General features: G+C 38.8%; 1 protein-coding gene across 2 annotated transcripts in view; it reads left to right on the top strand.

Moving 5' to 3' along the window:
• AFG1L (AFG1 like ATPase) overlaps window positions 1–13,219 on the top strand; it is a 192,872-nt gene that overhangs the window by 113,807 nt on the left and 65,846 nt on the right. For both annotated transcript variants that reach the window (XM_032651760.1, XM_032651758.1), the window contains exon 8: window positions 13,046–13,128. In XM_032651760.1, the coding sequence (XP_032507651.1) occupies window positions 13,046–13,128 (83 nt within the window). The remainder of the gene's footprint in view (window positions 1–13,045; window positions 13,129–13,219) is intronic.

The following is a 13,219-nucleotide window of genomic DNA, read 5'->3' as shown; positions in this document are numbered from 1 at the left end:
TGTTTTCTGTAGGTTGGATTCCTATAAATGGAATTTCTAAGTCAAAGTTTCTATGCAATTAAAGCTTTGGTTGGTTCTGTCAAATTACTCTTTATTTGTCACTGATAATTAAATGGTGAAATTGAATTTACAAATGGTAAGATGCCATATTTTTAAGAAGCCACATTAACCCTTGTATGACACAGTAGGATATAAATAAATGACAAATCATATGGAGTTGAGGTAATATGCTCTGGGAATTTTCTTTCTTTTTTTTTTTTTTTGTGATACGTGGGCCTCTCACTGTTGTGGCCTCTCCCGCTGCGGAGCACAGGCTCCGGACGCGCAGGCCCAGCGACCATGGCCCACGGACCCAGCCGCTCCGCGGCATGTGGGATCTTCCCGGACCAGGGTATGAACCCGTATCCCTTGCATCGGCAGGCGGACTCCCAACCACTGCGCCACCAGGTCTGGGAATTTTATTAGAAGTTGCTTCTACATACTGAGTCAGCAATAGGTTATTGCAAAATCGTAATTACCAAAATATTTAAGGGTGGTGGAATTTTTGAACTTTTGTTTTGTTCTGTGTCTTATTCTGAACATAGGAGGTATGTGTAATGGTGAAGAGCACATGGTCTGCAGACCTGAGTTCAGGTCTTCTGCGCCCTATGAGCTAAATAACTCCAGACAAGTAGAGATCAGAATATTTGATCTTTTTAAATTTCCAGTACTGCATTGGTGAATTGAGGCCAATAATTCTATCTTTATAGGTTGTTGTAAAATTAACTACCAATAAATGGTAGCTGTTGTAATTTTTATTCTTCTGTGGCAGTTTTACAAAGATAACCATGATTAAATATTTATTTTCTTGATTAAATGGCCTTGGGGCATCCTCTGTATAACAAATAGAAAACATGTAACCTCTCTGTAGCATCCCTTGGCTCAAAGATTACCACTTTTCTGATGAACAGAAACAGTCTCTTCTTACAAACATTAGGATTCTTTGTTTTGTTTTCCGTTTCTGTGCCAAAACAATTTGATAGGACATGACTTCATCAATTCTGTTGCTCACCATCCTGCCACATAGCTATTTGGGATGCACACTGATATCTTAGATCATCCAAATTAATTAAGTCTTATCAGGAAACTGATAAGCTAATGGCACTCAAAGTCTTGACCAGGTTGACAGTCAGTACAGATTTTTGCTTTCCACAATTTCCTGTTTCCTGATAGCTTAAAGATGATAAATACCATACTTTACTAGAGTCCACATATTTTCTAGAAATCAGTATGTCTAAGGTAAAGCATATGGAAGAGAAAGTAAGTCATTGACATTTTGAACAAGACCTCTGGTTCACAGCAGCAGTTGCCACAGTCAGCTGTTTCACCTTTCCTTTTAGAGGTGGTAAGAGTGGTGGTGTGATTGAAGGACCATGGTTCCATCTCAGAGTTCCAAACACTGACAGGAAGACCCTACAACTGTTGTGCTGGCCTTAGTGCTACACTTGCTGAGCTTGATGAGGTGTGCTTGATGAGGTGTGCCAGATGCTGGTACTTTGCCTCCTTCTTTTTTAATTTTTTGTAATTAGTTACTTTGAAAATATTTTTAGTGACATATTCAGAAACTTATTATTTCAAAGGAATATTGGGATGTTCCAAATCATGGTGGTGTTCAAAGATAAAGATGTCACCTCATTTACAATGGGAGATGTGAGTTGAAAACTTATGGTCATCTATAAACTTATGGTCATTGTTTTTGAGATGTTGTAATCCTTTGCTGGACTCATTTGTAGTATCTTACCACCAGGTCTCCTTCTATCCTTTCTGTACATTCCCATAGTTTTTTTTCTAGGCAGATTTGTTCCAAACTCTTTTCATCTACTCAAACTACTCCAGCTTTAGAACATTCCTCTAGCCCACATTAAGTTTTATCAATCCTTTGTTTCCTTGTTATTTTATTTTTTTTCCTTTGTTCATTCAAATAGTGCTTGACAACACGTAGGCTTTTATGTCCATTACCCCCATTGCAGAGTAATGCTGATTTCCTTTTCACCTCACTTTATTCAAACATAAACAAGAAGGGTATCAATGCTACCAATCTCTGGCTCTGTGAGTCTAGGATCATAAAGAGCAACCCTCCGTCATCCTGTGGCTTTAGTTACCACCTGTGGTGGACATTGTGTTTATTTCCCCCAAATCCATTTCATCTTTCTGCTTTTGTGTGGTAGTCATTTGATTTGGATGGAACTGATCAGAGGTGGGGCCCGATTAGGCTGAGCCAATGATTCTCAGCCTTGGCTGCCCATTAGAATCGCTGAAGGAGCTTCAAACAAGAGACAAATTCAGCCAACCAAATCCTCCCCCGCAAAAATGCCTGGGAGTGGAGCGGCACTTTCTAAATGATTCCCAGCTAAAGCTAATATGCAGCCAGTGTTGAGAACCACTGGTCTACTCACCAGGGTATTTCCATCTTCCCTGCCACTTGCATTGATTTAAGAAACTCAAACCTAAACCAGTTAGCTTGTGCCATTCCCCAAGCTACATGAATTGGTTGTGGTGGGTATAATCAACCTAATCAACATAGCCCAGGACTTTTGTTTTATGGTTGTGGAAATATTTTCTGTTTTATCTCTTTGGTGTGAGGAAATCCTGCTTAGGGATGGAACTCTTACTTGGAGGAGACAGAACTTCTTGGCTGAGTTCCTGTCTCAGCTGAGTTTTAACAAAGACTTTCCTGAACCATACTTTAGTTAGCCTCTTCTGACCCCTATTCTCTACTCGGCTTCAACTTTGGCCTACAATGTCTGTGTCCATCCGTGCTGAGTCCAGTTTTAGCAAGAATCTTGCTAAGTCAATTCCCATAAAAGTTCAGAGGACTGTACTGGTTGGCTTCTTTCTGTAGTTCCTAACATACCAACTTATACCTAAGCATTGCACATAGATGAGTTTGCTAATGATCCGTTCAGTTAATCAGTATTTACCAAGCATTTACTATGTACTGGATGCTGTGCTAGGTACTGGGGACACAATAATAAACAACATAGATATGATCCTTGTCTCATAGAACTTAACAGGCTTGAAACCCAAATCTGTTTCTGTTATCTTAATTATTGTAGCTGCTTCTCCAGATAATCGTCAAGACTAGATGCCTTACTTGGTTAGAATATGAGCAACAGAAGTAGGACTTTCCCCAGCAGGTTAACAGAGTACTGCAAGAACTTCCCAATAAGCTCACATGAATTTTGGGTTTTTTTTAAATCATTTTATTTTTATTTTATTTTATTTTTTAAACATCTTTATTGGAGTATAATTGCTTTACAATGGTGTGTTAGTTTCTGCTATATAACAAAGTGAATCAGTTATACCTATAGATATGTCCCCATATCTCTTCCCTCTTGCGTCTCCCTCCCTCCCACCCTCCCTATCCCACCCCTCTAGGTGGTCACAAAGCACCGAGCTGGAGCTGATCTCCCTGTGCTATGCGGCTGCTTCCCACTAGCTATCTATTTTACGTTTGGTAGTGTATATATGTCCATGCCACTCTCTCACTTTGTCCCAGCTTACCCTTCCCCCTCCCCGTATCCTCAAGTCCATTCTCTAGTAGGTCTGTGTCTTTATTCCCATCTTGCCCCTAGGTTCTTCATGACCAGTTTTTTTTTTCTTAGATTCCATATATATGTGTTAGCTTACGGTATTTGTTTTTCTCTTTCTGACTTACTTCACTCTGTATGACAGACTCTAGGTCCATCCACCTCACTACAAATAACTCAACTTCATTTCTTTTTATGGCTGAGTAATATTCCATTGTATATATGTGCCACATCTTCTTTATCCATTCATCTGTCGATAGACACTTAGGTTGCTTCCATGTCCTGGCTATTGTAAATAGAGCTGCAATGAACATTTTGGTACATGACTCTTTTTGAATTTGGTTTTCTCAGGATATATGCCCAGGAGTGGGATTGCTGGGTCATATGGTAGTTCTATTTTTAGTTTTTTGAGGAACCTCCATACTGTTCTCCATAGTGGCTGTATCAATTTACATCCCCACCAACAGTGCAAGAGGGTTCCCTTTTCTCCACACCCTCTCCAGCATTTATTGTTTGTAGATTTGTTTTTTTTTTTCTTTTGCGGTACGCGGGCCTCTCACTGTTGTGGCCTCTCCCGTTGCGGAGCACAGGCTCCAGACGCGCAGACTCAGCGGCCATGACTCACGGGCCCAGCTGCTCCGTGGCATGTGGGATCTTTCCGGACCGGGGCACGAACCCGTGTCCCCTGCATCGGCAGGCGGACTCTCAACCACTGCACCACCAGGAAAGCCCCTGTTTGTAGATTTTTTTGATGATGGCCATTCTGACTGGTGTGAGGTGACACCTCACTGTAGTTTTGATTTGCAGTTCTCTAATGATTACTGATGTTGAGCATTCTTTCATGTGTTTGTTGGCAATCTGTGTATCTTCTTTGGAGAAATGTCTATTTAGGTCTTCTGCCCATTTTTGGATTGGGTTGTTTCTTAGTTTGGTATTGAGCTGCATGAGCTGCTTGTAAATTTTGGAGATTAATCCTTTGTCAGTTGCTTCATTTGCAAATATTTTCTCCCATTCTGAGGGTTGTCTTTTGGTCTTGTTTATGGTTTCCTTTGCTGTGCAAAAGCTTTGAAGTTTCATTAGGTCCCATTTGTTTATTTTTGTTTTTATTTCCATTTCTCTAGGAGGTGGGTCAAAAAGGATCTTGCTGTGATTTATGTCATAGAATGTTCTGCCTATGTTTTCCTCTAAGAGTTTGATGGTGTCTGGCCTTACATTTAGGTCTTTAATCCATTTTGAGTTTATTTTTGTGTATGGTGTTAGGGAGTGTTCTAATTTCATTCTTTTACATGTAGCTGTCCAGTTTTCCCAGCACCACTTATCGGAGAGGCTGTCTTTTCTCCACTGTATATTCTTGCCTCCTTTATCAAAGATAAGGTGGCCATAAGCCCACATGAATTTTGCATTGCTTTGTATATCCAAGCAAGAGCCCTGGTTGCTTGGACATATCCTGGGGTAGCAACATGGCAAAGTAGTTAAGAATATGAACACTTGGGTTTGAATCCTGAGCCTACAACTTTTGTGCTCTGTACAGTGGGCAAGTTTCATAACTTCTCTGTGCTTTATTTCCTTATCCATCTGTAAAATGAGAATGTTAATAATAATGCCTACCTTTTAGATTGGTTAAGAGGAATATAAAGAGTTTAGAATGGTTTCTGGCACAAGGTACACCCGTATATCACTGTTTGCTCTTTGATGATGTTGATGATAAAGATAGACCCACTTATTTACATCTCAAATTCTCTTACTGGTTTTATGGTAGTCTTATTATGAGATCTTTTAAAATATGAGCAGAATCTTCATGTGTAGTTGCAGAAGAGGGTAATCATCAGAGATTAGTTTGTACTTTCCTTTTTCTACTCATGAGAGAGGGGAGATCATCATAATCATTGGACTCCAGTCCTACTTTGTGGGCCTGTGGGTATATGGTGCTGTGCCCCGAGTTAAGCAGGCAGCCCCTGCTCTCTTGGAGTTTACCTTCCAAGAGTGACTACATCAGTTTAGATAATCAAGTAAAGGTCATAAAAACAGTGAACTGTGAGTTGGCCAGACACTTTAAACATAGAAAATGTCCTATATAATGGAAGTTTACTGTAATACAACCCATTAAAGTGTAGATTTAGTATAGTTGCATATATCTCATACACAGTTTTGGACTAAATACCTGAAGGAAATCATAATAGAATCATACAGTATGGGGACTTCCTGGTGGTCCAGTGGCTAAGACTCCGCACTCGCAATGCAGGGGGCCCGGGTTCGATCCCTGGTCGGGGAACTAGAACCCACATATCGCAACTAAGAGTTCACATGCTGCAACTAAAGATCGCGCATGCCGCAATGAAGATCGCGCATGCAGCAACGAAGATCCTGTGTGCCGCAACTAAGACCCGGCACAGCCAAATAAATAAATAAAAATTTTTTAAAAAGTTGAATCATACAGCGTGGATCTCTAGAAGAGCAATTAGCATATTTATACCAGGCAGAGGTAATTACTTTGGGACAGGGATGGAGGAGTTGGGGAGCAAAAATTAATCCTGTAAATTGTATAAGGTGAAAGAAAAATGAACCTGTGGCTACTGCTTAATAAAGCAGTGTGACATGGTGGGAAGACCATGGATTTGGGGGCAAGAATGATCTGGGCAAATCATGGCTCAGCTACCTACAAACTATGTGGCCTCTCTGGAGCTCGATGAATTCAAAGGAAAACTGTTTTCCCTTCCGACTGTAGCTGCAGAAAGGGTAAGATTTGTGGCTCAGCTTAGAAGCAAGAATATATAGGTGTGGTTTTTAGCTTCAGTCCTGGCTTTTTTTTTTTTAATCTCACAACTATTATTTCCTTTTTTACTCTTTTTTAAAAAATGCCTTCCTGTATGCTTATTAATGGACCAAGAGTATTAGTGATTGTATTGGTTCACTAGGGCTACCATAACAAAATACCACAGCCTGGGTGGCTCAAGCAACAGAAATGTATTTTCTCACAGCTCTGGAGGCTAGAAGTCCAAGATCAAGGTGTTGATGGGGTTGATTTTCTCTGAGGCCTCTCTCCTTGACTTGTAGATGGCTCTCTTCTCCCTCCGTCTTCACATGGTCCTTCCTTTATGCACACACGTCTGTGTCACCAGTTATATTGGATTAGGGCCCACATAAACACCTCATTTTAATGCAGTCACCTTTCAAAGGCTCTTATCTACAAATACTGTCCCATTCTGAGGTACTAGGATTAGGCCTTCAACATATGAATTTGCAGGGGACACAATTCAACCCATGGCAGTGATTAAAAAAAAAAATAGTAATAACCTCCCTCATACATTTCTTTAACTGTAAAATAGGGATATAAAAATGATTACTTTGTTCTGTGTATGATTATTGTGAGGATTATAATGAGAAATTCACCTCAGTTGACTGGCACAGTTGAGTCACATAATAGTTACTTCGCAATTGTTAAATATCTTCCTTTCCTGCCTTTGGCAAGGGAGAGAAATTCTGAAATTGATTGATTAAAAAAAAAGAGACACAGACCTTACCTGCTACAGTGATAGGGTGTGGGTGTTTTAAGTGTCAGAGACAACTGGGGTAGCCAGGGAAGGAGGAGTGGGGCAGTGGAGAAAAAAAAATGTTTTTTTTACTTTGGAGCATGAGATGATCAAGAAAGCAAAGGAGCTGAGGTGGCTTGAGGTAGACTCCAAAACTCAAAAAGCCCAAAGAAGAATTTAGCCCTGAAGTGAGAGAACTTCAGCAATAATGTTAAGAATTTTAGACTGAAAGGCATCATGATTCAATTCCTTTATTTTATGGAGGAGAAAACTGACATCCAGAGAGGTTAAGTAACAGGCTAAAATCACATAGCTAAGCAATTGGTGGAAGACTAATCAACTCTGAAAAATTAAGTCTATGATTGGGAGGAGCAGAATATGATAACTTGAGGAAAATATCTGAATTCTACCACTGTCAGAGCTAAAGCTGTATCTTATTCATTATTGTATCTCCAGTTACCAGGGATGTGCCCAGTGTATAGTATTCAATGATGATTGTTAGGATGACTCAAAATAAATATTGAATTTGCAGGGGACTTGTTAAACCATAGGTGTACATTTTTGTGAATAAATCAATGCAGCATACTTATGAAATATATGGAACATCTTTAGTATCATCCTGGAGATCAGTATACAAAAAATTGCATTAATAAGTGAGCTTCTAAGACTGCTGGATCTAAGGGCACTATTCAAAAATCAATTGTATTTCTTTATACCAGTAGCTGATACATACTAACGAATGCACATACACTACTGGTGGGAGTGAATGTTGCACAATCACCTTGGAAAACTGACAATATTCACTAAAGCTGAGTCTACTCTTATCCTATGATCAAGCAGTTACTCTTCTAGGCAGTATATATCCAGCAAGAGCATGTGCACATATGTACCAAAAATCATGTGCAAGAATGTTTGTGCCTGCATTATGTGAAAGAGCTAATAACTAGAAGCAACCGAAATGTCCATCAACAGTAGAATGAATCAATAAGTTGTGGCATATTCATCTTGTGGGTATGGTACAACAAACAATAAGCTACAACTACACAAAACATGTGGATGGATGAATCTTGTAAACCATAAAGGAGCCCATTCACAAAAGAATACACAGTATATAATTCTACTTATATAAAGCTCCAGAAACAGGCAAAATTCTATGATGCTAGAATCAGGATACTGGTTACCTTTGGAAAGGTAAAAGAGGATACTAAGGGGGCTTCAGAGGTGCTAGTAATGTTCTATTTCTTGATTGAACTGGACACTTATTTGTATACTTCTCTGTATTTGTTATACTTAAATTATAAAAGGCTTAAAAGTATGTATTGAATTTTTATATATCATTGATATCCTAGAAGTAGTATCACATGATTATTTTAAATGAGACTGAAGCAGCTGTCAGAATGTATAGCTGCTTCAGTATGTATATTTGAATGTATAGCTGCCTCAAAAAATAAATAGAATTTAAAAAGGCATCCCCACCCAGTCTCCCACCCTTTTTTGGTTCAGTATTTCTTTTTGTACTCTTACTTGTTGTTTACTTATGGAATTGTATTTTTAACAAACAAAATAGTATAGTATGCAGTATAGCTTTTCAGTATTTAAATAGTTATTTCTCTCAGAAATTTTAAGGTATCAAAAAGGATTAAGCTTAGAACTGTGTGTAATATGATCCCAATTTTTCTTTCTGTCTGTCATCATTTCTAGGTGTAAAGGAAAAACTTGGAAAGATATAAGCGATAAGCAAACTTTTTTATGAGAAGGGGGTAAACTTTCTATTTTTATATGTTTGATATTTGAATTTTTTACAATAAGCATGTGTCTCCTTTTTAGTTTAAAAAGGTACAATTTTTAATAATTAATCAAAAAGATAGATCTTAGCTATTAAAATATTTTATATCCTAGAACTAGAAAAACTCTCAACCGTTTTTCCTTTTATGCTTACTTATTAAAAATGTATAAAACCTAACAGTTGAATACTGTCAAGAAAAACACCAATAATTTAGATCTTTAAATTCCTATTTAATGTCATCACTTAGATAAAACATAAAACTTTGATTTATATGGTTGGTTTTTTGTTTTTTCTGTTTTTCCAAATTTTCTAGAGTAAGCAATATTACTTTTATAATAGAAGTATTTAAGGGAGGCAAATCTTTAGTATTTCAGTCTTTGCTGACGAGGTTAATATGTTGTACTTTTAAAGGATTTTTCTCTACTAATATTTATTGTTCTTTTGTTCCAACTGGGAAGGGAAAAGCCAGACTGGAAGCTATAAAAAGTTATTTTGTGAGATGCTGTTTTTCTAATGGTATTATTAAGAATTGCTAAAAATACACACAATAGATCTTGAGGAAAATGCAAACTGTTGGAATACAGTTCTTTTAGTGACATACTTTTCTTTCCAAAGTCAAAAGCCTTTGACTCATGAATATGCTCCCAAGGGTGAATTAACCTCCCTCCTTTTCCTCCTCAAGTTTCCTAATTGCATTTTTAGCTTGTGTAATTGTATTTGTCCTTTGTATACATAAATATACAAACCATTTTAAAATAAATTCAGTTTGCTGGCTGATTAGTTTTATACATTTGAATTGGATGGTGGTAAGAGGTCACAGGTCTTGTAAATATCCCTGGAAATTAGGAAATTGCTTAGAGATCAGGCCCGTTTGACTAGATTCATCCTCAACTTGGAAATAAAGTTAGTTTTCACTTTCCTCCACCCTTCTGCACAGTGGTTTGAAGACTCTAGCTTAAGTGAATAAGATCAGAAATTTTGAGGTTTATTTTTCTTTAAAAATATAAACTGAGTATTAGTATTTTTCAGACAATTAAGGGCTAACATCTAAAGGCTTTGGTTATAGTTCTTATGCTGCTGATTAGGTATTCCTTGCTGGTGATTAGTGAATGTACAAATGCAATCATTCGGTAGGGTTTAATCACTTATATGAGAGAGAAGTTCGTTACCCAGAAGGAGAAATTGAAGCTTGTATAACTTTCATTAGCCTTATTTTTTTAATAGCAAAAAAATAAGAATAATTTTTGACTAAATTAGGAATATTGACTAATATAAGATAAATTGTTGTTTAAAAGAAATAGAGAACCTGGGGAAATACACTTACGTGAATATACTTTTCCACCATGTAGTATATTGTCTGTATTATAGGTAGCTTATGAATAGTTGGCCCTTACCAAACCAGGACAGATTTCCCTCAGAGAGAGAGAGAGAAAGAAGTGCTAGCTGAACAAGTGCATCTCCTTCTTTCTTTGCACTGGGTGGCTGAGCCCCACAGTTATAGCAGGGGTCAGGGGAGGAAATGTCTCCTTTCCCAGGCTTCCTACATTAACTTAGAGTTGAGAAGAAGAGAGATGTATAGCTATACCTTTTTTTTTTTTACAGGTCTCTAAGGCAATGGGAGAGTGGAATGCATGTATTTGGGCAATGCTGTATTTCTTTCTGGTGAGATGAGTTAAGGGCCTGAGCCCTGAGGGTAGGTTTGAGCCACTTGGGATGATGAGCTAGGGAGGTGTGGGTGGCTGCTTAGGCCAAGCATTGCACAGTGGTGTGACTCTGTTAGCTTCAGGGGTGGTTCTTCAAATGTGTAGTCAAAAAGCTTAGCTTTGGGCTTCCCTGGTGACGCAGTGGTTGAGAGTCCGCCTGCCGATGCAGGGGACATGGGTTCGTGCCCCGGTCCGGGAGGATCCCACATGCCGCGGAGTGGATAGGCCCATGAGCCATGGCCACTAGGCCTGCGCGTCTGGAGCCTGTGCTCCGCAACGGGATAGGCCACATCAGTGAGAGGCCCGCGTATACTGCAAAAAAAAAAAAAAAAGCTTAGCTTTGTAGGCTCCCCAGGGGAGCGGCCTCTTCTTGGGGATTATTTTATTCTAACCTAATTCACAATTGCTAATATGTAAATCAAAATGTTGTAGCTTTTCCAGCCTTCCAGGCCAGTTGGTCTTCACTCCGAGGGTGACCAACTATCCCAGTGTGCCCAGGACTCTCGTGGTATTAGCACTGAAAGTGCTGCTTTCAGGAAAAAAATCCTCAGTCTTGGGGAAACCTCTCAGTCTCAGAGGGATGATTGATCACCCTATTTTACTTCCCTGAGCCCTTAGTAGCTGTAGCATAGGAGGAGGGGAAATGCATTCTCGCTGCCACTGTGTACAATCTCTTCCCTGTAGTACAGATGATGAAGAGCTCTTACATAGCAGTACAACCCAGGATGTAATTTCAGGGAGGAAGAATGTTGCTACATCCCAAGTGTGCCCAGATAGTGCTCTTCTGATTATCTATTGCTGCATAACAAATGACTGCAAAATTTAGAAGCTTAAAATAACATTATTATCCCTCTGGTTTCTGTGGTTCTGGGATTTGAGAAAATCTCAGCTGACAGTTCTGGCTCCCTCATTATGACAGCGGCTACAACTGAAACAGCTGGAGACCAGTCCAACACCTCTGTCTTCATGTCATCTCAAGGCCTCTCTATGGGCTACTTTAAGCTCTCCTGGTTGCTTTCAGACAGGTGATGCTTACGTGGCAGTTTAGGGTTCTGGAGCAAGTATTCTAGCCAACAAGAAAGAAGCTGCCTCAAATGTCATATCAGATATTATTGTATAGCATCATTTTCACCAGAGCCACAGGATTCAAGTGGGGAGCATAGACCCCACTTCTTTTTTTTTTTTTTAATATTTATCTATTTGTCTGCGCCAGGTCTTAGTTGCAGCACGCGGGATCTTTAGTCATGGCATGCGAACTCTTAGTTGCAGCATGTGGCATCTAGTTCCCTGACCAGGGATTGAACCTGGGCCCCCTGCATTGGAAGTGCTGAGTCTTAGCCACTGGACCACTATGGAAGTCCCTAGACCCTACTTCATGATGGTTAGAAGGTCAACGTCACAACCTGTTGAGATGGAGACATTATTGCAGCCATCTTTGGAAAATATAATCCACCACAATTACCTTAGCTTCCAAATGCAGTTTTTCATTAATAAAAGTAGTAAAGTTGTTAAAATATGGTTTTTCCTCATGAATTTTCTTAATGCAATTTTTATTTCAAATGAAAACAAAAAGATCAGCCTGTAAGTGTTACTTGAATTGTTCTGATAACTCTTGCTTACCACTGTTCTACTGGAATGAAAGAGTGTGTGTGTGTGTGTGTGTTTGTGTGTGTGTGTGTGTGTGTGTGTATCTTCCCAAAAAGCCAACTGACCAACATAGGTGTAGTAAAAGTTCATTTGCTTCCATAGTAAGAATTTTAAGGGGTGTGTGTGTGTGTGTGTGTGTGTGTGTGTGTGTGTGTGTGTGTATGGGAGTTTCTATGCATACATGCACCCCAGAGGATGGAAAGGAAAGAGTAACTGGGAGGAGACAAGGACAGCAGTGGCACAGGACCATTCGGGTTGAACGGAAGCATTCATAGCAGGAAAGAACTCTGAAGACATTGATGGCTGGAGAGGGAGCTAAGGAACGAAGGCAGTGGCTATCATTTAGAAGTGAAGGGCAGGTATACCTATAGCATCACTTTAGAACGATCATTCAGTTTAAAATGTGGATGCTAATGTTCTGATGCAGCTTTCTTAGACTGTCTCCCATTGTGATGCTTAAGACCCATGAGTTATTTTTTCTGATAGCCTCCAGCTTCTCACTTCAGAGGATTGGAAATTGGAATTTAAAAAAATCTAATGCGGTTATTTGGGGAATTTGCTGACAGCACAGTTTTAACAAAGTTTGAGGAAGGCATGCTATAAATCTTAATTTTATTAAACTGATATTTTTTGGCTTAATAAATGTTTAATATTGCAACATTTATGATTCTTACATGAGTTCTATTTTGTCCTAAACTCATTATTTTATTAAGGAAAATTTGAAAAATTAAAAAAAAATAGGATAGCAGAAAGATTATAATTCTAAGCTACCATTTGTTTAAAAAGATATTTTATGTGTTTGGATTGTAGGAATACTGTAATACTGTCCAGCTAGATTCTGGGATAGATTATCGGAAAAGGGAACTTCCTGCTGCAGGAGAACTCTACTACCTGTAAGTTGTTTTTTAATTTTCATTTTCTAAGTTTAATATCTAATAATTAATCAGGACAAGATGAGAAAAATAAGCAGGGTAATTATTAGAA

This window comes from Phocoena sinus, chromosome 12 (assembly GCF_008692025.1).
Source record: "Phocoena sinus isolate mPhoSin1 chromosome 12, mPhoSin1.pri, whole genome shotgun sequence".
Classification (NCBI taxonomy): domain Eukaryota; kingdom Metazoa; phylum Chordata; class Mammalia; order Artiodactyla; family Phocoenidae; genus Phocoena; species Phocoena sinus.
The sequence above is the reverse complement of the archived record's forward strand: the minus strand, read 5'-3'. Positions and strand labels throughout refer to the sequence as shown.